At 36.0% G+C, this 26,894-nt stretch overlaps 1 protein-coding gene across 1 annotated transcript in view; it reads right to left on the bottom strand.

Moving 5' to 3' along the window:
• The window catches only part of LOC150081486 (folliculin-interacting protein 2-like), a 122,846-nt gene that overhangs the window by 90,282 nt on the left and 5,670 nt on the right, over positions 1 to 26,894 (bottom strand). The window contains exons 2-4 of the mRNA XM_090380222.1: positions 23,381 to 23,621; positions 11,890 to 11,990; positions 2,944 to 3,009 (exon numbers count right to left, since the gene is read on the bottom strand). Coding sequence (XP_090236348.1) covers positions 2,944 to 3,009; positions 11,890 to 11,990; positions 23,381 to 23,621 — 408 coding nt within the window. The remainder of the gene's footprint in view (positions 1 to 2,943; positions 3,010 to 11,889; positions 11,991 to 23,380; positions 23,622 to 26,894) is intronic.

The raw sequence follows: 26,894 nt of genomic DNA on the forward strand, positions 1-26,894 counted from the left end.
GGCAGGTTTTCAGGCTGAAACTATCAGAACATGCTACAGCAAAAAACAGCTACTGCTTCATCACTTCTTTATCTTCAATGACATGAAGTAATGGAAACTTGTCCACAAAAAAAATTTTAAATTTGAAAATGATGCACTGAAATTTATAAATTTGTGCTACCGCAGAATTTATAAGATCATTTTTTAATGGAAACTTCTGCACCAAGCAATCACAAGCGGCAATAAAATACGTCCTCATTGAACAAAAGAACAGAATCTTCTCTTGTTTTAAACTCTCCACAATATTGGCAGTAGGAATACTCAAGACCAACTCAGAATCATCCTTCTGGTTTAATCTGTGGTAATTAACATCAGAAATGGATGATCTGAAAAACTGGTGTTAAAATAAATTTTCACATAACTTTCTTCAACATATCTAGGATAGATGAACTCAATACACATGATGTATGGTATGTTGGATTAAAGAGTTATGTTCAGATTTTCAAACGTTGGCCTAACGTTTAAAAGAAACAAGAAAATTGTTTCATTGAAGCAAAGAGAAGAACATGAATACTTCTACCCAAGTGAGGATAACATGCCTAGCGTTATCAGCTTTCTTAGCCTGTTTAGGATCTTTCACCTAGTTTGCAATTCAGTTCTTTTTCTTGAAGAGCGAGACAAGAGAGGGGAAATTCTTTAACAATTGAGAATTTAAATTACGTTGTTTATTAATAAACTTTCTTTTGAGCGTTTGAATGATTTTGTAAAGCAAGTCTTTCAAAGAAGAGCATTAATGGCTAAACCAGCATTTCTCAAACTGTGTTCTGTGAGACATGAACAAGTGTTCCGCAAAAAATATTAATTAATAATTAAAAAAATAAAATAAATAAATTTTGCATATTTGTAGCAAACCCCACTTTTGTATCATAATATTTTAAAAAAATTTTTCAGTTATTAATATACTGGCATAGACCAATAATCAAATGGACACTTTATTTTGGCAGGCTTTGCATAGAGAAGTAGGCATAGAGGTGATGACATCTATGAAAAAGTAGCAATGTGGCGATTATGCCATTCATATGCGATTTAGCCTGGAGTACAAGAGTTGAAGAAGAGGAGGAAGCGAACCAATACCATAACTAAACTCGTTTCCTTATATAAATTTTTTTTGATAATTATTAGCATTTCGAAATATTATTATTAAAATATGTGACCATAGATCTGTGGCTGAAAAAAAGGAACTTTAAAACGAGAAGTAAGTACTTCTAGTAGTGCAACTGTGGTCAATGAAAACAAACTTAATATTGTCACACTTCAAAGTGAGGATGAACGATTGCAGCCTTTTGTTCTCCAAAAATCCGAAATAAAAAAAAAAACAGGAACCAACTAATAAAAGACCAAAACGAAAGTATGATGACAGTTATTTAATTTTCAGCTTTACATGTGTTGGAAATAAAAATGCTCCTGATGCACAGTGCATCGTATGTAATAAAATATTACGAAATAGTTCTTTGGATCCCACTAAACTTGTTTTGTAACTGTTCCGTGAATATATTGTGAGATGAAAGTGTTCCTTGATTAAAAAAGTTTGGGAAACACTAGGCTAGACAGTGGTGCACCTGCCTCCTCATGGTGGGGATGGTAACCTCAGGCAGTGAATATCTATTCCCCGCCAGAGGGGTAAATAGTGCTTTCTTCTTAATTTTTGCAATGATTTTATTAATTATTTGATAATTACATTGCATTTTACTATAAACTTCATTTCTGTATTAAGATTTATGAGTTCTGAAATTATATTATATGTATATAGGCCTCTTGCCCAGGTGGTATAAACATCACAAAGTCATTAAGTAATAGTAAGTCACTCCATACATTTATATTAATAAATTTTTAAAAAAATAAAAATTACTAATAAAATAGTAATAACATACCACAAAACATCTGATTTTCATTCTGTATATAATTTTTAACTGTAAATAAGTAGATATTTAAATATCAAATAGGTTAAAAGTGCTTCAATCATTTACATATACACAAAACTTTGTTTCTTCTATGAGCATTAAGATCACTGCATTTCCTAGATAGATTCAATTTTGCTGGACACAAACAAAATAAGATAAGTCCTGCTTTTCATAATTCTGAAAAGCCAAAATAGCAGATGCAATTATAACTTTGAAGTATAATATTAAACAATGCTGAAACACTCTTATACTACAATGTTCTCCCCAGAACCTATCGAATGGGCGCACCACCCGGTGAATTTATCTGACCACCCAGTTAAAATTTAAGCGATTCTCATGGTACCACTCTCTGATTAATATAAATTCAAACATACTATGTGATCTAGGTCAATGCGACAGGATCATATAATGTTAAATTATTCAATTAATTTTTGCTCTGGATCACTTAAGTCGCATTTATAAATAACAGAAAATTTTATAATATTGCAAAGTGTTACACTTCCCCACCTGGCTACATCATAATGCCACCCGGCTGGCAAAATTTTCTGGGGAAAACACTGTACTATACGAATAGTTCAAGTTACTTTATCAAATGCTTATGACCTAATTAACTAAATCTGATACAATGAGATCCAGATCCCTTGCTAGATCCCATCAGATCAATACATGAGCTGATACCAGCTCCTTGACTGTCAAATTAAGCAGCAGAGTTAGTTTAAATAATATTTTAACAAAATTATCAAATAATGTCACAAAGATTCACCTCTATTTTATTCATTTTTCTTTGAAGACAATTCCACTTGCATTTTAGTGAGAAACTGTGCTAAAAGTACAGTTTAATAATTATCAAATTTATTTTCATATGAATTGTTTCTTAGAAAATTATGCAGCATTGAGATACTATTTTACCTCTAAGCTACGGTATCTTGTGCTATAATATAAAAATTCTAAATATTTAAAATGTTCATGCTTTCAAGGACAGAATACAACATAAAATACTTACGCATAGGCAGCAGAGTGATAATGTGGTTCCGGAAACACCATACTAAACATAACCTGCGGTGGAGATCTAATAAATAAATAATTCAGAAAAGTGTATCTTAGACCTAAAACCAAAAAGTACTGTACACAAGCTTGAATCAAAGTTTCATTTTAATTGTTCGATGCAAACAAAATCAAACTCTTCTAGCAAGTGAGTGAGCAATTTTAATTTTTAATGCACATGATCAACTAAGGCTACAATGTGCAAAGTCCAACAAACTGAAAAAAGAATGAACTCATATGCACTAATAATGCCTACGAACACAAGTCTGAAAATGCCTTTTTTTTTCGTAGTGTTAACAGTTCCTGTGCCTTGGACACTTCAAGTTCCTGTTTCCAAGCACTGCTATTTTTTAAACTGTGGCATTTCATTGTAAGAGTAACCATGTAGTACCATCTAAGCTAATGGTCAGATTGTAATACCCATTCCACAAAACCTATTTTTCTACCAAAAAGAAGTCCAACCAGTATCCCACTTGGCAGAATCAGAGAAGCAAATAGCATGCTATCACAGGCATTCAGTGTCAATTTCATACTTCATTTACACTTATTTTGATGGGTTTTTTTTTAAATGCAAATCATGACAATATTCACTGCAAGAACATGTAAATACTTCCATATTAGCAGTGATAGCAGCCCCTTGAATAAGACTATGCAAGATCAAGAAAAATGGTTGTGCGTGGTTACTAATAATTGAACTTGACAACTAGCTCTTAAAGAATTGGTAACCATTTTGGAATGTCTTAAAGTTTTGTCTAGTATTTGCGCCATGTCAAAAAACTAGCATGTCCAACTCTCATCCTTATGTGACCTTTGTATACATTTCTGTTCTGGCTCTTTCACAACCCCTCATAAACTAGCCATACTTCTACAGTGGAGAGTTCCAAGAAAATAAGTTGCAGATCATGAAAAATGAAATACATAATTAAACATCCAGCAAATACGGACTCCTCACTTCAAACTGTTATTCGGCACTAACATGTCAGTTGGTACAGTATGCATCCTTTTTTTACCTTTATATATCATAGGCAAGTAGTCCCAAGTTCTTTCCAGACACCCATTCCCAATGGAAAAAGTACCACCTACTATGCAATTAGCAATCTGATAATAGAATTCTGGAGCACTTCCACATTATGGAAGGCACTAAAGTTTGACTAAACAAGTTCTCTTAGTAGCATGGAAACATAAGCAGAAGCGTAACAACAGAATTTGGAATGATGTTATGAACAACACAACACCACTCCAAATAGATTTTGCATTGGTAATTGTGATATTGGACTTATTCTTAGTTGCACTATCACTCAACCCAAGGCTATGCAGTCTCTACAGATGGTTAATGTACTGATGAATGTTCCTACGGCCTTTTAGACCTGCTCCAAATTGTTTTCCACAGATGTGCTTCATACATTATCTGTTGAAAACATTGTACAGTCAGTCCTCATATAACACGTCTTTACACTACATGAATTCGATCATACACTATTTATAAATAGGGGAACGATATCTTATATAACACGAACCGAATTCGCTTATACACGATTCGCCTTTGTTTGCAAGAAATGGCAGTCAAATGCAGAATCACCCCCAACGGAACGCAACATGATAGGAACGAAGAGAAGATTCTGAATATGTATTTATGTTTTTTATATCAGTGAAGGGGAAACATTCACCATAATAACGTAAAAACCAACACAATTCCAGCTATTGGTATAATCGCAAATGCAATTAGATCGAGTTTACTACCAGTTCATAAGAGATTCCACTAGCAGAAACGCAACTGGAAATTGTTTTTATTGTTTTATGGTAGTAACCCCTCGAAATGTGCTTTAGTAAAATGTGAGGTGTTAATAGTGTATCTCTGCCTTTATGGTGTTGTTTATTCAGTTGCTACACACGCACGCAGCTTTGTTTATATGTATCAAGCTTGCCTCTTCATTTTATAATTGTGCTTTATTCCCTAAAAATGAATAAAATTCTTAAAAGGTGTGAACAGGAAGCGTCCTAGTGAAGACGCTACAGATTCAGAGAGAAAAAGAAAAGCAACATCGATAAACAGAGGCGGACTGAGTCAAAAATTCTTACCCAGGAAAATTTGTAGTGGTCTCATACTAGCATTTATAGCCAAAATCACATCGGCCTCCGGCCCACCGGGGTTTCCCCGGTACGGCTTATGGCCAGTCCGCCTCTGTCGATAGAGAAAAAATATGAAATTGTGAAACGCTTTGAGTGAAATGAAAGACCATGTGATACTGCACGTGCTACAGGCCTAAATGAGGCAATGCCGAGAATTACAAAGAATGCAAAGAAAAAAAAACTTTCATAGCAGGAACAACTCAAAGTGTAATTAAAATCCATTAGATTAAGACAAAAAGAATTGGAAGAGATGGAACAGCTGTCATCTGTTTGGATAGAAAATCAAACAAAAAACAAGTTTGCTTACGATAGAAGCAAAAGCATTAGCAATATTTTATTACGTAATAGCCGTAATAAAATATGTAAGTATTTTATTACGATTATTTATTGTGTTTGGAAATGTTTTGGTTACAAATGTGTGTTCAATTTTGGGTGGTCGGCACCTAACCCTATTTTTCCCATAGGGCCTGTTGTTTATATTGCACGATTTTGCATTGCACGAGGGTTTCTAGGAACACGACTATTGTGCTATACGAGGACTGACTGTATTCTACTCTCTTTATGATTTGTCAAACACATTCTATAAAGTTGTTAGACCCTCAACTTTTTTTTTTTTTTTTTTTTTTTTTATTATCATCATCATTAATAGGAATTGAAGTATTACTAACAGTCTTCCATCTTTGAATAACATCCACTACACTGGTTCTTGGAGGGGGGGAGCCACTGTTGCATACATAAGTTACTGATGCAGTATGTAATCACCATCCCACTTTGAAAGTCTAAAATCTGACCTTTGACCAATACTGGCTTCTAACATACTGCTGTTGCACAAAATCACTGGATTTATGTTACATGTGAGCCAATACACATGTGGGAAGGATTTCTGGCACAGTATGCAATATTCCTGGAGTGGTGTCTGAATATATTTAGTAATACAGTATATTTAAAATCTGTTGGGAGAAACTTATTTCTATGAAACTAACCTAACAGGAATGAAACTAGCCTATCGAAGCACAACCTATAGCATTCTCTTGTACAGTACCATAGTCTGACTGGAGGTTAAACAGCCTGTCTCATTTGCAGATCTTGATTACAGCTTCTGCACAAACTGTAAAATGTTGATTTTTAAGAGTTAAACAGTTTTCACTTTTGTTATGTGAAGACTAAGCTTATGATTTAATCTACAGTCACCTGGAAGGAATTAGTAACTTTTTAAGGATTTAAATTTTAATGAAATTTTAAAAAATTGTATCAAAAATAATGATCACATTATGTTCCATTTTTCTGTCTATACTGAGCACAATGCAGTACAAATGCTATTTCTCTATTTCAATTCCTGGATTGAAATAATATCCTGCTTCTTTACTTGACAAATTATGTTTCTTATAACAAAAAGTTCTTACTAATTTGGCCAAATCTGTAGGTTTTGTGGTATAATTTAATCCCCACATATGTTGTATTACTTAGGTAAGCTTTGAGATTTACGATCATAACAGAAAAGTGGAAATACCATTGTGCCCATTGTTCGATGTCAGAGAACTGCTATATGGACTCTATCAACTTTTGAAAAAAAAAAAAAAAAAAAAAATTTGCTTATCTGTTACTTTTTTTTTAAAGTAATTAACTTGTTTGCTCAGTTTTGTAAATTTTCTAGCAGTCTAAAGCATACTGTTGGCAGTTTGATATACACATTTAACAGAGACTGAAACCAACTTAATACTAGCTAGTCATCAGTGGCACCAGCAATGGGGGGGGTAGATTCGTTGTTTTAAGTCACTAATAACAACAATATTTTCTCTATATGCATTAAAGCATATCTGGCATACTAAACATTCTGAAACAGGCATAAACGTGATTGATTTGATTTGGTAGTTGTTGGCGCATCGGCTTCTGTGGCCATATTGCACCTCCCAAGGTTTTTGCAGTACTTTGATCCAAGCCCGAGGCGGGAATCGAACCCACGACCTTTGGGTTTCCGGGTAGGTACTTTACCCACTCGGCTAGCCCGGTCGGCTCAGGCATAAACATAAACCTACATAAATACATAAGAAAACTGGGATATCACCAGATGGAAAAACATTTAACCAAACTGACCATGTTTTAGTTGACAAAAGAAGACAATCAACAATTGCACATAGTAGATCGTACAGAGGTGCTGATATTGATTCAGACCACTTTTTAATCATTGGAAAGCAAAAAGAAAGACTATCGGCAACAGGCCACACAAAAAGGACTTCTCCACTAAAAACAGACACCAACAGACAAAAAAAAAAAATTTCAAAGAAATCTAGAAAATAAAAATTACTGGTCAAGCAGAGGAACAGGAATTTAATAGCACCTGGAAATATATAAAATATGCTATCCTGGCATCATCAAAAGAATCGCTGGGATTAGAACCTAAGAAAAAGGGTAAGGAATGGTATGGTAGAGAATGTGCTAAGGCACTCCTCAGAAAGAAGAAAAGAATTCCAGGAAGATCAAATAGTAAACATGGAACAGTTAATTCCCTTATACAACTGCCTTAACCAATGGAAGAATGGTTATTCAACCAACATACACCCTTGCCCAAGATAAGAACCAAAACCTCTTAACATAGAAAAAGATGACTCTTAAAAGATGGAAGGAATATTTCAGCAAACTTCAGAATGTAAAACTGTAAAAATAGAGGACAGACAGAGAGAGAAAATCTACAATGTAGAGCCAGAAATAGAGGAATCCACACTAGAACAAGTAAAATCCAGTACCCTCAAACAGAAAAAAAAAAATTACAAAGCACACGGAAACAATAATATAACTACTGAAGTTATCAAGATAGGAGGTGAAAACCTTTTTTACAAACTGTGGAGAGGAATCACTCTAATGTCCTGGCAAAAAAGAAACATGCAGATGGCAGCAGTGTTTTGATATGGAGATGCTTTCCTGGAATCTCTTCCAAGTCCTTACACTCCTAGACAATGCTAAAAACTAGCTATCCATTATGGCTGATAAGGTACACTCCTTCAGGGTAATGATCTTCCTGGATAGCACAGGTGTTCCAGCAGGATAATGCACACTGCCTTGCCAGTAGTGTTCAAGTGGTTCACCAAACAAAAGCGATTTGCAGGTGCTATGCTGGTTTGCTGGATACAAATCCCATAGAACATCTCTGGAATTACGTGGCTCAACAGATCCAGCATTTGGATCCTTCACCACAGTCTATTGCAGATCTATGGGACACTATCCTGGCAACATGGTACAACATACCTCCTGCAACACTGAGGTCTTATAGAGTCCATGCTTCACCATGTGGCAGCAGTACAAGCACCAAGAGGAGGCCGTATCCACTATTAAGCAGTGGTCATTTTTTGATAGGATAGTGTAAATCATTTAAGTAAACCAAAACATGCTTCCATGCATGTTAAAAAATTTCTTTTTAACAGAAATCCTCTCTATTAACCCTAGAATAGTCAGTGACAGACCATCCCCTTCTCCAATTTGGTAGTCCTACTTTACATCAATTAATAACCTGACCATGGAAGTTTTCTGCCAGTTTGAAGACTGTTTAAAAAGTATAGTCTGCAAGGTTCTTTGCATATTTGATGTACTGATTCTATTTAGCAGGGTTTTTTTAAGTCATGTTATAGCTTCACAAGAATTAGCATGCGAACAGCAAGCTAAAAAACCAAAGATTGAGATAGGCCCTAAAAAAAAAAAAAAAAAAAAAAAAAAAATGCAATGAGAATCAAAAGTTCCATTTTGAACTTTGCTTGGAACAGTGGCATTGTCTAAACAGGATTGTGTTAATTCTGAAATTTTTGGAATTATCAAAAAATCATTTGCAGAGAACATAGAAAAAAAAATAAATTAAAGAAAACTTTGGCCAGATTGCTAATGATAATAGCAATTAATACAACAGTAACATACATGTATATAGCATATTTTGTAGATAAAAGGTTGTTTTGACACTGTTTACTGAACAATATTAATACACATAATTACATTAGCACGATTTAGAAAATCATTCATGTTACTAATATGTATAGCAACTATTTAATATTATAAATATTGAATATTCAAAAAAAAAAAAAAAATCTCAATTCAGTGCATGCAACTTCATAAATTAAGAACTAGCTGTATCCCTTGAAAAAATTTCGCCAGTGATAGCAGAGTTTTTCTCTAGCTGTCCTAAAGAAATGTAGTCCTAAAGAAATGTTTTGTTATGAGCAGGTAAGCCAGTATGTGTTGAATCCTTTCTCATTTCTTGCATCTACGGAAACTTAAAAATTCTCTTTCATTTCACCATCTTTCTGATTATTCAAAATGTGCACGTTGCGTAACAATTTCACTCGTACAAAATGTAGTACAGTCTATAATACTTGTTTGAAAACATTTTTTATATTCTTGTGCCTTTCTGGTAACCTTATCTTAACATGCTGGAATGATCCAACCCGAGCAATTGCTAAATACAATTGGCCGTCACTAAATACAGGGTTAGTATGCAAAATTCCAACTCTATCAAAATGTTTGCACTTGACTATTATTTATAGTCATCGCAAAAGCCAGCCAAATAGGAAACTGTCTCTTAAATGAGAATGGCAAAGTCAAATTGGATGGAGTCAAATCTACACGTGGTAGAGTAACCCATTTTCCTTTAGCTTCTGTTATTATTTCTAGATTCAAACAATTCTGATGCATAACTTTGACTATAAGTCTCATACCATTGATCAATCCTGAAATTGCCATATTCCACAGTAAAATAACAACTGCTCCTACCTTCAACTCCAAAATGTGGAGTGGTAAACCACTTAAACTGAGGCTTCAACTTTTTCAAACTTAAAATGTAAGGCTTGATAATGAACACACCTTTCACTAAGAAAGACAATACTGTGACATATTAAATCTTTTCGATCCTTAAATGCACATTTCAGAAACACGAAAACGAGTTTCTTCTTTTCCGCAAGGTAGGTTCAACACCACCAGTCAGAGTAGCATGGCAGTAGACACTTGTTCCACATTCTGACTGTGACATACTTCTAAATCATTAAATTACTTACTTTAAATAACCTCAAAACAAATAAAAACTCTTAAGTTGATAACGACAAGTTCTAAATGTATTAAATGTAACGAATAGTAATAAGCATATGAGCTTGCATGCACAATGTAGGGACATATAGTGAGCGGTGCAAGCAGTGCAATGGAATCCAACAATTAGTTCTTTCTTTTAAGGCAGGCAGAGTAGAGAAAATTGGTCAGTTCTGTAAAATAAAACTATTCGGAATTTTTATATTTTCCCATGTTTCTGCATACCGAGGAAGAATAACTTCCATTTGAAACCAGATTGGTCAGGCCTATCATACATAATTGCTACAGCTAGCTGTACCTGTCGAAAAAAATTTCACAATTGCTAGCTGAGTTTTTTTCTAGCTGTCCTATTATTATTTTTTCGGAACAAAGGACATGATTGTGCGAATGTGCAAATTGTTAATCAGAAGGGGAAAAAAATGTCTTATCAACTTAGACAACTGTTTGTTTAACAGTTAACATCTTCCTGTGGCTCCGTCTATTAAATGAATGTTGAACTATTCTCGTTTGTAGTACAAAACTGGCCCGTTCCGTAAAATAAAACTAATCGAAATTTTTAAACTTTACGATCTTTCTGCACACCTAGGAAGATATATCTTCAATTTGAGACCACTTTCAGCCCAATCTGTTAGGCCTATCGTTCACAATGGCCGTCTCAAGAAAACAGCTTTCATATTAATATATAGATAATGGACTGTTTTAATCTTCCATTCCAACAGGTATTCAATACATTAAAAAATAAAACTAAATTTTCTTCCCTTTTAACTTTTATCACAAAAACTATATTATATTTTGTTTTGTGATAAAGGTTAAAATAAAAATGTGATAAAATTTAATATATTAAATTAGATTATTAATATTAAAAACAGCAGTGCTACCTTTTCCTTGCAAGACTGAAGTCTTTCGTGGAAAGAATATCTTTTGTATTACTGACTAATCATGTTACTCTTCTTACTTAATACTAATTTATCATATCGAATTAGATTTCTCTCTACATTAAAAAAGTTTTCCTGCTAGTGATATTTATTCAAGCCAATGGGAGAAGAGGGCAGGGCAATTACGTCACTACAAATGCGCAGGTAAACAATTACCTTGTTGTCTTCCATTGAAAGACAACTGCCTCCATAATGTTCACCAACCTCGTGCACATGCTTCACTGTCAAATACAGGACCACACCTGGCATCATTTGATGTTCCATTGTAATAGCAGCTGATGAAGGGACCCGATATAGTTTGTAAATATTTACATTGTTTGTAAATATTTTAGTCCTGCTCTTTCAGATGAAACAATATTCCTCGTGCATTATGGAACCCGAAGCAAAAGGCCTTTTCTTAAGTGACCTATGTAAATGCAGGTAAGTAATTACATAGTGATATTTATTCCACCTTGAGAATGCCAATGTGGTACAAGTGGCCAGAGCAATTATGTCACTACAAATGCACAGGTAAATATTTACATAGGTCATTTCCTGATTAGATATCGATCAGTGCATTGAGAGGTGTCTTTTACGTAGAAAAGATTTGACTTACTCCGTCATACCTCTACATTTTACATAAAAAAGCGTGCACAGAGGTTGGCGAGCAAAGCGAGCAGGGGGTAAGCCCCCTGGTTCATATTAAATTAGTTTTTATATAAAAGATTAAATTACAATAACTATCAATTCTTTGAATCACCAATTACAAAAAATAAACAGGGCTGAACAATTATTATTACCTGAGAGTATGGACCTTGGTACAAGTACCATGGTATGTCATAGCAACTGAACCAAATATCATTTCACCTAACATCTTTACATCAGAAGATGGTTTTAAAAACTGTAAAACATCAAAAAATTGTTTATTTTAAATGACAACAATAAATCTGACAATTTAACTATTTTCTAAAAGATATTTTAAATAAATCTACTTCAGAGTACAAACAATTATTAGAAGGAAAAAAAAAAAAAAAATCATTATTATTATTATTAACCCAGGAATAAAACCAATAAAATAATGTAATGCGGATTTTAACTATCCACTGGCCATGCTGGTAATACGAGGGAGCATTCAATAAATTATCTACCTAAGGTACTTCATATAGTTATATTTCAATAATTCGTGATTTATCATTGTTCCTACGTATCTCAACTTGAATCATACTAATTTTGATCCCACTATTTTTAGGTTGTACTGCTGTAACAGAAAGAAGGATCTGTTACAGCAGTACAGATAGAAGAAAGAAGAATTGTAGCATCGTTCAGTCATCATGTTTCTCACCAAAGAAGGAAATGGGCCAAAGGCCATTCATGAAAGAATGGTCACTGTGTATGGCAACAATGCACCTTCAGAGTAAAAGGTGAAATTCTAGTCAAAACAATTCAAGTGGGGGGTCACATGCTGTTGCTTTGAGAGACTGACTTTACCAAACTTACCCATCCACCTTACAGTCCATCAAAGATAATCCATGTCCAGGAAGGCATGTGACAGCAACCACTCCAGAAATGTGTCCAAGCTGTGAAAACCCTTGTACTGAATGATAGATGTTTAATGTGTCCTAAATCTTTCTAGGGAATGTGACATCTGAGGGAAAGTTATAACCATCCTCCATAAACATTTGGGGATGACTAAAGTCAATGCAAGGTAGGTCCCCAGATTTCTGGCCCCTGTGCGGAAGCAATTCAGAGTACAGTGTTGTGAGGAGAATTTAGAGCTTTATGGAAAGGATCTGGAAACTTTCATTTCCAGAATTATTATGGGTGATGAAACATGGGTTTATCACTGGGATCCTGAGACAAAGCAAGAATCAATGCAATGGAAGCACAAGGGTTCTTCCGACCCAAAAAATTTCAGCTACAATCTTTGACCGGCAAGATATGGCCACCATTTTTTGAGTTACTGAAGGAAATGTGTATAGAAATGTGTAAATGTCTGCTTGTGTTCCACTAGGAACACAAGCAGACAGTCACTGGGGAGTCATGCATTCCTACTGTACAATGTAACGGACATCACATATTAAAAATAACGTGGAAAACTTTCCAGAGGTGTGCTGCTCCTTCAGGACAACACACCAGTGCACAGGTCACATGCTGTTGTTGCTGCTGCTTTGAGAGGCTGACTTTACAGAACTTACCAATTCACCTTACAGTCCACATCTTACCCCCCCCCACACTGACCATTTCCCATTTCGACACCTCAAGTAAAGTGTACATGGATGTAGCTTTGCTGATGATAATGCTGTTTCTGCAACACTGGGCAGGCGTGCAGGCAGGCAGGCAGTTTATTGAATGCTCCTCATAAATGTTCACCAAAAAAAACTTTAAAAATTAAAATATCAGTTAGTATTAATAGCAGCAAATGATGCAAGGAAACAAACTTAAACAGAAATGGGGGGGGGGGGCAATGATAGATTTAGGTGTGGATCCATAGCAGCTTGTTCAGGAGCGGGAGTGCAGTAGCACACGCTCCTTGAGTAGACCGGGATTCAAGCCCTGGATGCTAAATACGGTCGATCTGCCAACCTGCACTGGACCAGCGTGGCAGATTATGGTCCATTTCCCTCGGCATGAATTATGAGGAGGCTTCCATCCTGCAGTGGGTTGATAATGGCTGCAGTTTACCTTTTTTTTTTTTTTTTAGTTTATTCAAACTATCCACGTCTAAAACACCAGATGAAAGTTCATTCCAACAAATCAAAAGATCTGGAGGTATTTGTGCAGTCAAATATGAAGTTCTCCAAGCAGTGCAGACAGGCCGCTCATGGAGACATGAGCAGCCTGTCTGTTGTAGGACAGCTCATTGGGTTTTGTCAATGATGTACAAAGTTTGCTAGCAGGGATAAGGAGGCGATTATCCCATTGTATAAGAAATGGCTACAGAATAAAGTAAAATTGCATAATTTAGTGGTCAGGTCACATCCTGAGTACAGGTCTGGAGGCCTCATTTTAGGAAGGATGGAGAGCTCCTGGAATGGGTACAGAGAAGAGCAACTAGATGGACAAGGGGAACAAAGGGGATGCTGTCACTAAGAAAGGCTTCAGTTCGGCAAATTGCAGCTTCTGGAGACTAGGCACCTAGAGGGCGCTGACTCTCTTTAAAAATTACAGCTGTCAGTTGCAGGCTCCGAAAAAAACGATAAGTATTTGCCTTTTTATTTACATTGTTATTTTATATTTTACTTAATACGTAGTCTTATAGTTATAGTTATGCTGGTTATTTTTATTCTAATTTAGATAAACAGTTTTTGTAGATATACGTAATACTTAATAAACATAAAACCGTTATTTCGTTCGAATCTTGCAGCCACTGTTTTTGCATATAGTGGTAGGGATTTCAAATTTTTAATTGAGGTAGTTAGGTAGCTCTAACGTATAATTTATAGAATAATACGCTTCACTGTTTCTATTAGATAGCGTAGTATTGACATTTAATTAATTTAATTTATTGATTTTATTAATTTAAAGTATCATGCCCCAAACTAGAGCAGCAAAGCAACGGGCACAAAGTGGCAGGAGTGCTGTGACTCGGGGGAGAACTGAGGGAGGTGATTCTCCAACGCATCACAGCCTAAAAAAAAAATGTGCAACTTGTGAAATGTTTGCCGAACTCTCTGGAACGGAACATGACATTGCCATGGGGGATGTCTTTCTGTGTGCGCGATGTAAGGAGTGTAAGGAAATCAGGCGACAACTCAGCGTTGTTATGGGCCTATATGAGAGTTTGAAGGACAGGGTGGATGCCCTCGAAAGATCTAAATTGAGGGGCCCATCAGGCTCTCAGCTGCCCACATCAACGCCAGAGCTTGCACTTGGTCATCACGGAACATAGCGGCAACCCCAAGTCAGAATGCACTGGTCCCACAGGAACTAGTAGTTGTTGGTGACTCTATTGTCAAGGAAACGGGAAAAATGCTTTGTAAAAAGGATAGGTGGAACAGGACCAGGGTATGTCTGCCAGGGGCAAAGGTTGATGACGTTGTAGAGTGGATATCATCTTTTAAGGGCACAAAAGGTGATATAGTTGTACACGTTGGCACTAATGATATTAGGAATAGGAGACTGGCAGAATTACTTAACAAGTACAGGTCACTGTTGAACAAAAGCAGAGAATTAGGGTTGAATTTGAAAGTGTCTGCAATTCTGCCCAGACACGATAGAAGGGAGTATATGATGAGAGCCTTGTCGATCAATTCGGCCCTGGAAAGAAGGTGCAAGGCTCAAGGAGGAGAATTTTTTTCAGCCTGGACTGTACTTGTTAACAGGAGAGACTGCTTCTATAGGGATGGGATACACTTAAATAGAAAGGGTGCAAGAATATTTACTGATGCTATCGAGGCAGTGTTAGGTGGGTCGGAAAACTGATAGCTTGGGGGGGGGGATACAAGGACTAATAGTTTAACAGTAGCCGTAGGCAGAGGTGAAGGTGATTCTTGCACAACTTCTATTAGAATAAGTAGTGACCTGGAGCGTGGGGTGTTGGAGGTTTCAGGGACGGACGGCAGTCATCCTGAAATAGGTGGGTATATGGGATGTATTAGGGTAACTAAGAACAGGAGTAGGAGCATGTATGCTTGCATATATACCAATGCTAAAAGTATAGTAAATAAATTTGATGAATTTGAAGTGTTGGTCAAGACATCAAAGGCGGATATTGTTGGGATAGCAGAGACGTGGTGTCACACGGATATAAGGAATGCTGAACTGGAATTTGGGGAGTACAATGTGTACAGAAAGGATAGACAGGATAGAAAGGGAGGAGGTGTTATGCTGTTAATTAAGAAAAACATAAAATCAAAAGAAGTGCATCCAGTTGATATAGATGAACAGTGCACTGTTGAGTCAGTTTGGTGTGACATAAGCACTGCAAAAGCAAAAATAGGAGTAGGAGTGTGTTATAGGCCTAATGACTCAAATGAGTACAATGAACAATTGTACAGAGAAATAGAGTGGGCTAGTAAATCGGAATGTCTTATAATGGGGGATTTTAACTTCCCAGATATTGACTGGAACTTGTGGGTTGGTCACTCACACATTAGTCAGACGTTTGTGGATTTATTGAATGATTGTTTTCTGCAGCAACATGTTCGAGAGGCAACCAGAGAAAGTAATACTCTTGATCTGGTTATCAGCAGTGATCATTCCTGTATTAAGAATTTGCAGATAAAGGAACCACTAGGTGGCAGTGATCACAGTGTACTGAATTAAAGATTTATTTACCATCAGGGGTAAAGGAAAGGGTTTTTGCTTCCGTAAAGGTGAGTACAGTGGTCTCAGACAGTTGTTAAAAACTCTGTACAGTGGGATCAACTGACGATGTTACCAACAGTAAATTTTAAATGGGAAGCATTCAAGGAATTAATCGAGGAACCTATTAAAAGTTTCATACCTATTAAGAAATATTGTTCAAGGTTTAGGCCTAAATGGTTATCTAATGAACTAATGAGACTCGTAATAGAGAAGAAAAATGCATGGGATGCATATAAATTATTAAGCGACTCAGAAGCCTATGGCAGATATAAGCTCGTCTGTAATCAGGTGTCAAAGGAGGTTAGGCAGGCGAAGGCAGATTACGAGAATTCCTTGGCAAAAGATGCTATGAAAAACAGCAAGGATTTCTTTACTTATATAAACTCTAAAAGGAAGGGGATGAATCTGATTGGTCCACTTGACATTGACGGTTCGCCGTTGATGATCCTGCTCAGATAACAAACAAACTGAATGAGTATTTTGCATCTACATTCACACATGATGAATTATTAAGGTTTGAAAATGCCAGAAGGTTATCAAATTGTAGCAGGATACTTAATGATTTTGGAATAACTGAAAGAAAAGTGGAGGAGAAATTGTTGAAGTTAAACATAAGAAAAGCACCTGGGGTGGATGGGATCTATCCAGTTATATTAAAGGAGGTGGCAAAGCAACTAAGCAAACCATTAGCCATAATTATGAGAGTGTCCTTGGACTCAGAGGACGTTCCCACGGACTGCAGATGTGCAAATGTATTCACAAAGGGGGATCGAAGGGTGACACGAGTAATTACAGACCAGTTAGTTCAACTTCTGTTCCGGGTAAAATAATGGAGCCATTGGTTAAAGATGTATTGCAGGATCATCTAGACAAGACTGCAGCAATAATTCAGACACAGCATGGGTTTGTTAAGGGAAAGTCTTGTCTGACAAATTTGATAGGATATTATGATGTGGTTACAAAGGAACTGGATGCAAAAAATAATTTTGATATCATATATTTGGATTTCAGGAAAGCTTTTGACACTGTTGCGCTCGGAAGACTATTGTACAAATTGGAGCAGAATGGTATTAAGGGTAAGTTGCTACAATGGATAAAAGGATGGTTAAGTGGGAGAAGACAGAGGGTGGTAATCAGTGGATGCTGCTCTTCGTGGACTAATGTTATTAGTGGAGTCCCACAGGGTTCGCTGTTGGGTCCACTGTTGTTTTGTGTATTTGTCAATGATATTGATGAAGATATATCAGGCTTAATGTCGAAGTTTGCAGATGATACAATGGTTGGTAGGGTTGTTAATGACAGTAATGGCAGTGTGCTACTGCAACGGGATCTAGATAATTTGGGCAGATGGGCTAAGAAGTGGCAACTGAAGTTTAACCTTGACAAATGCAAAGTACTGCATATGGGTAGAAGTAACCCCAGAGAAACGTACCAACTGTGTGGTACTACACTTAAAGTGGTAGAAAATGAAAAATACCTGGGAATAATTCTGCAGTCAGATATGAAGTTTTCTGAGCAATGCAGACAGGCTGCCAGGGCAGGTCATGGGGTTTTGTCAATGATATATAGGAATTTTGCTAGCAGGGAAAAGGAGGTGATTGTCCCTCTGTATAAGGCAATGGTCAGTCCGTGCCTTGAGTACTGCGTACTGGTCTGGAGACCTCATTTTAGGAAGGATGTAGATTTGCTTGAGCACGCACAGAGAAGGGCAACAAAATTGGTGAGGGGAATGAAGGGATCCTCTTACCAAGAGAGGTTTAAGTTCTGCAAATTGCAGTGGCTGGAGACTAGGCACCTGCACAGTGATCTGATTGAGGTGTATAAGGCCTTGAATGGTTTTAGCACGCTGAATTCTGATGGAATCTTTCCACTTGTTCAGATTACGAACCTAAGAGGGCATAAATTGAAATTAAGAAAAGACAGATGTAGAATAGATGTGCGGAAATTTGCCTTTAGCCAGCGGGTGGTTAATTGCTGGAACAAACTTCCATCTGTCGTTGTGGAAGTTTATAGGTTGAATAAATTTAAGGAGGAACTGGACAGGCATTTGGAGGGAATGGTTGCGATTTTTTTTTTTTTGGCTGATGCTGCATAAGCTCATACACTTGCTTTCTTGCATCACATGCCCCTACTACTACTACTAATAGATTGAGCAAGTTCAAAGCTGATGGGATCCTTCCTCTTGATCAGACTATACACAAGGGGGCATAAATTCAAATTGAAGAAGGATGGTTGCAGAACAGATGTACAGAAGTTTGCCTTTAGCCAGCAGGTGGTTGAGTTCTGGAACAAACTTCCATTCGTTGTTGTTGTTGTTGTGGTAGTAGATGATTTGAATAAATTCAATGAAGAACTAGACAATCTACTGGAGAGATGGATAAGTGAATAGAAAGTTTGCTTTTTTTTGCTGATGTTGTATAAGCTCACTTTATTGCATCGTTTTCCTCTTCTAATACTTTTATGGAAGGAATACCCTTTTGTGTCTCTTGACTAACCTTGTTACCCTTCTGTATTCATTCCAACAATTCCAGATCCATCTTAAAATGAGGTTCCATACCTAAATGAACTCACTAATCAAAATGCAACCTGGTCATTTCTTCATAGAATGGGATAATCACCTCCTTGTCCCTGCTGCCAAAATTTCTTCATACCACAAACAAAAACCCATGATACATTCTAGGCCCATTTGTTCAGAACTTTGTACCAGTCTAAGTCTAAACATTGAACAATACCTCTTAGTTGGTATAAAAAGCTTGGTAGCGTCTATGAATACTTCCCTGAATGCTTTCCATTTAGAATTTGTAGTTGGCATTATGGGTTATAATGCCAAAAGAAGGAAGGTGATCATAGCGGTCCCAGACAGTTTAAATTCTTTTTAATGGGAGCAACTGATGATGTTACCAACTACAAATTCTAAATGGAAAAACTGTAGTCACCTTTACAAAAGCAAAAATCTCCTACATTGATAGTAGTTATATCTTTAAGTGAATCCTCCAATGGTTTAAGAAAATCCCAAATTAAGTAAATTTACTTAAATATATGTTAACTAAATCCAAACTTTGAGTACTCAGGGTAGTTGACAAGGAAAATGACCTGGTGTTAAATGTACAGTGCAATGTAAAATTTCTGAACAATGTAAAAAAAAAAAAAAAAAAACTGCAGCCATTATCAACCCACTGCAGGATGGAAGCCTCCTCAACAATTCATGCTGAGGGAAATGGACCATAATCTACCACACTGATCCAGTGCAGGTTGGCAGATTGACCGTATTCAGCAGTAAGGGGCTTGAACCCCGGTCTACTCAAAGAGTGTGTGCTACTGCAGTCCCGCTCCTGACCACTCGGCTACGGAGGCTTCTAAACAGCCTTTTGGGGGGGGATTCCTGTTTAAAACTGGGAGTTCTGTAAATTAGTCTGAGAATTATGAAAGTGCATATGACCTAACTGAAATGTGCAAGGATTTAAAATTATTATTACTACTAGCCATATGGTACAAGGAAGCCTGAGGTTTATGCTGCACCAGCCAAAAAAAAAATATATTCTCAGCGGACATACTTATTCGAAGTAGTGCAACATCATGGCAACTCATTGCAAAGGCATTCACAATATGAGACATAACCCGAACGATGCCGCCCCTGCATATTTGTGCCAATTCAGAGTTCAACTGCGTACCAATATGATGCGTTTACACTAACTTGTACATTGTATAAATTTCTCGCAGCCCGAGTTAAAGCCCTTAACACATTTCAGTTTATTTTTTTCTTATTGACTGATACAGCAAAAGCCTATAGATTCATTGCACTAATATACTAGAATGAATTGTTAAAGTAAATTTTATTGTGTACATATGAACATAACATGTTTAATTAGTACTAGTTGTCACATTAATTCATTATGAACAATAATCATGTAATGCCTTTTTCTCATCACAAACTAACTATTACATAATTTTACAAGGTTCCAATAATTTGGTCTCTCTGTCTGTGTGTGTCATATGGCCACAGTTCTTCAGTCTGTAGATACAAACATCTACAGACAATTGTTAAAATTTGTAATCTGTTCTGCAAAGACTGTGGGAACTTGTGCTTCCCTGCTTCATCAGAAAGCAAAGTATGAGAAAAGCATTATTCTCCTAAGTGAGTAAAGTGTTTTATTTACATTTTGTGTGATTCAGAATAAAATAATAAAAGTAATAGTCTTCACTGACTTAAGAGAATAATTTTCATATTTATGTCTCAGACAAAGCTGGGAACCACAAAGGTCCTAGGATGTATATGCATACACATATAGGATATAGGGAGATTCACAAAAACATGGCCCAAATTGTAGCATGTCTTCGTGAATCACCTTATTCTGAATAATTATGAAGTTATGTAATTTCTGTAGATGCTTTGTAATAGTGCATTACTATGGAAATTTTCTTCGTTATAGGGAAACCATTTCCAATGTAATGACCAAGGGGAAACAAAAATGTTAGCTACATAGAAAATTTCGCTATATGGAAGTTCATTAAAGATAGGTTCTACTGTATAAAATATCAAAAACTTATTCTTTGCATCCAATTCCTTTGTGACCACATCAATCCAATCAAATTTGTCAGACAAGACATCCCCTTAACAAACCCATGCAGCGTCTGAACTATAACATGTCTTGTCTAGATGATCCTGCATCACTTCCTTAACCAGTAACTCGATTATTTTCCCTGGAACAGAAGTTAGACTAACAGGTCTGTAATTACCCATGTCACCCTTTGATCCTTAGCTAAATCCAAAAGATATGCCCAAAAAGTGATTAAAACCTTCAAAATACTTATTACAATTAAAACCTTACTATTCTTCTACGCTATTGATTATGCTACAATATTCCAGCCAAAACACCAATACGATAGTGGTAAGAGTAGCAAGTTGTAACTTACAAAGTCACTAGCTAAATTTTAAAAAAATAAATAAATAAAAAATATGTTAATGAAAGCTACTAAGTCTATTTAATCTGTTTGTAAAACACAAATTAACACATTTACTAATCAAAAAATATAACAGATATATGCCCAAAAGTTGATTAAACCCTTCAAAATACTTATTTACTACAATTTAAACCTTGCAATTCATCTGTGTTTCCAAAACAATATTCCCACCAAAAACACCGCTACGATACAAGTAGCGATTTGTAACTTACAAAATCACTAGCTAAATTTTGTCTTCGTGAATCACCTTATTCTGAATAATTAGGTTGTTATGTAATTTCTGTAGATTCTTAGCAATATACCACTGTAAATCACAAGTTGTGCACCCACATGGCCTTGATCAAACATAGCATGATGAATCACATGAAGTGGTGTTGTGCATATTATCATTCCTTTGTGTTCCACTGTTACTTTCAAGATGGCATTTACACTTATAAGTGATGAATATGCCAATATGTTGTGTGTTTACAGATTCTGTGATGGTAATGCCATTTTCACTGATGATCAGTGAAATTTTCTGAAGCACAGAGTTCTAAACTTACAAATTATTAGCTGAGTTCCACTTCCCACCATTCATAGTACAGTTTGACAAGATATGGCTGAGCAAGAGAACATCGTTGAAGCAGTGCAGCATATTCCTCTTGCTAGTAATCAAAGGATATCCATTCATCTCAGTGTTTCCAAATAAAGAGTACAGAGAACGCTGCATAAAGAAGGGGTATATGTCCATACCACATGCAGTGTTATTCAACACCTTAAACCTGGGGATACTCTACCTGATAACTGGAATTTTGTAATTGGCCAAACAATAATCCATTTAACACCGTTACATCCTACTCAATGTGATGAAGCTCATTTCACCCAAGAATGCACACACAATTTCCACATTTATACCATGAATGAAATGAATACCATGCCACTGTGGAGAGTATTTTTCAACACAGATTCCATGTTAATGCATGATGTGGAATTAATTCTTTATGATCAGTTGACGGTCCATTTATTTTTTAGGATCACATTTTTATGAAAACTCCAAACATGGAAGGTATTAGAGCCCAGAATACTTATACAGTGCATGAGTTGAAGGTTGAATTCAGTAGTAAGAAAAAGTGAGGAGAACATGTATGAAGTAATGAAATTATTGGATATGGAGTACATATGGTAAGGACAAAGAGCTCCTTGACATTACACAGCTTTGACAATTTTTCTGTCTATAGAGTTCTGTTTGCATATTCTATTAGACATTAACTGCTTTTGATTGCTTCTAAAAAGATACTGCTGCAGACTTTGCCCTCTTCAGAAATGACCCTGGTCCAGACTTAGCTGTCAGGAGCATTTGCAAAGCTTCACCAAGAAAGTGAATATAACCCAGCTGAATATTTTCTCATACTCAGCACTGCTATGAGAAAATGTTAAAAATGATTAAATAAACTGCTTACTGATGGCATCTTAATTCTTTCTCCCACAATAAACACAAGGGAACATAAATTTAAATTGGAATAGGTTGCTTGCAGGATAGGCATGTGAAAATTTGCTTTTGATCAGACAAAAATTTATTGTTAGAACAAAATTCCATATGGTGTTATGGAAGTAGATGGTTTGAATCAGAGGATTAAACAAGTTACAAAAACAAGGTTGTGAAAAATGGCAGTTGAAAAATGAAAATAAACAGACTTTCCGTGTAATTAGGTTGACACTTTTCTTTTGAGTAATTCAAAAATTTAATTACTTTGGCAAAAATTTAATATTTCACACATATAAAATGCCTATCTTTATAAGGAAATATTTTGTTTTGAAGTAAGGAAAATCTGATTACCTTATAAAAAAAAACATTTAAGCTCTATTTATTGATATACAAATAACCACTTCCAAGTAACTTAAGTCTCCCCCCCCCCTTCAAATAAAGTAATGCATTTTAACATATGATGATTAATTCTGATAAGCATTAATGATCCGGAGAAAATGTTCACTGCATAAAATAATAGAAATGGCATTAAAAATTGAAAAGGAATATTGAATTACCTCATATACTAAACCAGAATCTTCTTCTTTCCTTTCATGTGTCACCAAAGCTGGTTTGCAATATCTAGATGAGCTTATTCCTACAAGACTAGCAAATCTTTGTGGTGATCTTAATGCTGGTTCAGGCAGCTTCTTCCTTACAGACTTAGAATCAAATAAAAGCTTTCTTACTCGAGAATCACTCTCTCGGAAGAGAAGAATCCTTACTTGATGCTCAGTATTAAAGATGGGAGAACTCCAACTATAATATTTTAAAATGCCTACAGTTCTGAATTACATGATGTATTTAGAAAATAAATACACACATTCCATTAAAAATAACAGAATAAAATAGCAAAATAAAAAACCTATATTAGTGCATAATTTGCATTCAACAAAGCAGCAAAATTATAAATTTTCCAATTTTTAATTAAAAGCAAGAAAATACACAGACCCACAATGGTTTTTGGGTGTGGCTAATTTGTGTCCTATAATAATTTGTATAGGACTAATTTAAAAACAAAAAAAAAAAAAAAAAAAAAATGAAGTCTAACCAGTGGTTGTCAACTTTTTTTTTTTTTATTATTATTACAACTTTGTCAGTCACTTATTAGATTTTTTCTATTATGATTCCAGAGACCTTTCCAAAAGTATTAAAAATACATAGCACAAAATGGCATTAGAAATAACCAAACAGATCTATGGGACTCGGTAGCATAGTGCCTTCGGCGGCAGCGCGCTTGCTGATTGAAAACAACCTGGGTTCAAATCCCACTGGACGAGTTTCCAAAAGTTTTTTCTAACCCCGGGGGCTCACATCTGGTGAGTATGGGCTTGGCACACCCAGGGTCCTGAGCTGGATATCATCATTCTTCTCTTTCTTGGTGATTCCCTTCTACTTTTGACTCTCTCTCTTAGGGTAACTAGGGAATTTTTTTTTTCCTGGTGCAGCATAAGCCTCAGGCTTCCTTGCACCATATGGGTATTAATAATAATAATATTTCTGTAACTAACCTTATGTTAGTTACTCTGGGGTTACTGCTACTCAAATGTTAAACTTCAGTTGCCACTTCTCAGCCCATCTGCTCAACTTTACTAGATCCTGTATCAGTAGCATACCAGACTTCATATCATTTGCAAACATGGACATGTAAGCTTGATATACCTTTATCAATATCACAAATACAGAAAACAACAATGGGCCTAACACAAATAGCATTAGTCCACAAAGAGCAGTGTCAATTGATTACCACTCTGTCTTCTCCCACTCAACCATCCTTTTATCCATTGTAGCAACTTGCCCTTAATGCCATACTGCTCCAACTTGTACAGTAGTCTTCCATTTGCAACAGTATCAAAAGCTTTCCTAAAACCCAAGTAAATGATATCAAAGTTATTTTTTTACATCCAGTTCCTTTGTGACCACATCATAGTATCCAATCAAACAAGACTTCCCCTTAAAAAAAAACCCATACTGTGACTGAACTATAACTGCAGTCTTGTCTAGATGATCCTGCAGTGCTTCTTTAACCAGTGACTCCATTATTTCTCCACCCGAAAAGAAATTAAACTAACAGGTCTGTAATTATTTATGTCACCTATCGATCCCCCTTTGTGAATTGGGGAATCATTTGCACACCAAGAGTCCTGAGCACTCGCACTCTCGCTCAAATATTTTTTTTTTTTTTTTTTAGCTGGTGCAGCATAAGCCTCAAGCTTCCTTGCACTATATGGCTAGTAATAATAATCTCCAGTCCATTGGGGACCTCCCCTGAGTCCAAGGATGCCCTCATAATCATGGCTAAAGGCTTGCTTACTTCCTTTGCTGCCTCCTTTAATATAAATGGATAGATCCCATCTACCCCAGGTGCCTTCCTTATGTTAAAAAACTTCAGCAATTTCTCCACTTTTCTCTCAGTTATTACAAAACCATTTAGCTGCCTGCCAGAGTTTGATAAACTTCTGGCATTCACCTCCCTGAATAACTCCTTATTGAATGTAGATGCAAAATTCTCATTCAGTTTGTCAGCTGCTTGAGCAGAATCACCAATTAAACCATCAATATCAAGTTAACCAATCTCATTCATCCCCTTCCTTCTAGAGTTTACATAAGTAAAGAAGTCTTCACTGTTTTTCTTTGCATCCTTTACCAAACATTTCTTGTAATCTGCCTTTACTTTCTTGTAATCCTCCTTTGTCACTTGATTACAGACTATCTTATATCTACCATAGGCATCTATGTCTCCTGACAATTTATATGCATCCCATGCATTTTTCTTCTCTGCCAAGAGTCTCATTGGTTCTTCTGATGTCCATTTAGGCCTAAACCTTGAACAGTATTTCTTAGTTGGTATGAAAAGCCTAGTAGCTGCCAAGATTAAATTCCTTGAATGCTTTCCATTTAGAATTTGCTGTTGATAACATCATCAGTTGGTCCTATTATTTAGAATTTAAAAACTGTCTGAGACCACTGTAGTCACCTTTACGAAAGCAAAAACCCTTCCCTTTACCACTGATGGTAATTACTTTTGTATGAGCTGAACATAGTGTTGCCAATTGTATGCTGTAACACTTGTCAATGAATCAGGAATGTTTTTTCAACTTCTGCATTCTAAATGACCAGCTCTCTGACACTACGTATCCTTTAGCTTGACTCCAGATGTGTTCAATTGGATTAAGTTCACAGTAACATGGAGGTAAGCGAAGGACCATGTGACCAGCCAAAGCAGCTATTGTGCTATTTGATAAGCAGAAAACCAATGCTTTACTGAATTAATTTCCAGCAATTGTCTTAAGTCGATCAGGATGCATGCCAAATTTGATGTTAACAAAAGTGCATATCTGCTTTCAGTGTTGATTTCATTGGTACAGCTTCAAAGCTAACAGACTGATACAGAGAATTGTCTAATATGATTATGCCAATTGGATGAATGTTGCTCAATTTTCTTCAAACTATTTCTCAAAACACCAGCCATCCATTTCATCACGGTAATCACCAGAGCTACTTTCGGCATGAAAATATATTTCCACATCTGAAACTAAACCAGATTCACTTTCATTTCAGCGTGTATCAATATAAACCTTCCGCCTTTGCCTGACGAGCCTTCAACCCTGTAGCTAATACTCTCAAAAATGCATTTCTCCCATTTTTCATGGTCGAGTCCTGCATACCTCGGTTTTTGCATGACCAACAATAAACCACGTTTCATCTAAATAATTTTTCTCCCTTCAGCTTGATACTGATTAATGGCATGAAGGTATTTTCATCTCCAAACAATGATATAGTCTTGTTCAATTGAAACAGATGTACATTTATGTTTACCATAAATGAACCCAACATCATTCAAAATTTATTGAAAAATTCTAAGTTCGTTTACTTCTTTCAACAGTTTAGATCAGTGCTTCCCAAACCTTGGTAAATTACCCAAAATTGGGTAATGACACACCTCGGAATACACATTAAAATTTACAGCAAAAGTGTAGAAGTACTCTGAAGAAAGTGATCAGTCAGTGTGCACCAATACTTTAAAAACAG

Source organism: Mastigoproctus giganteus, chromosome 8, assembly GCF_048544385.1.
Source record: "Mastigoproctus giganteus isolate SK-2022 chromosome 8, ASM4854438v1, whole genome shotgun sequence".
Classification (NCBI taxonomy): domain Eukaryota; kingdom Metazoa; phylum Arthropoda; class Arachnida; order Uropygi; family Thelyphonidae; genus Mastigoproctus; species Mastigoproctus giganteus.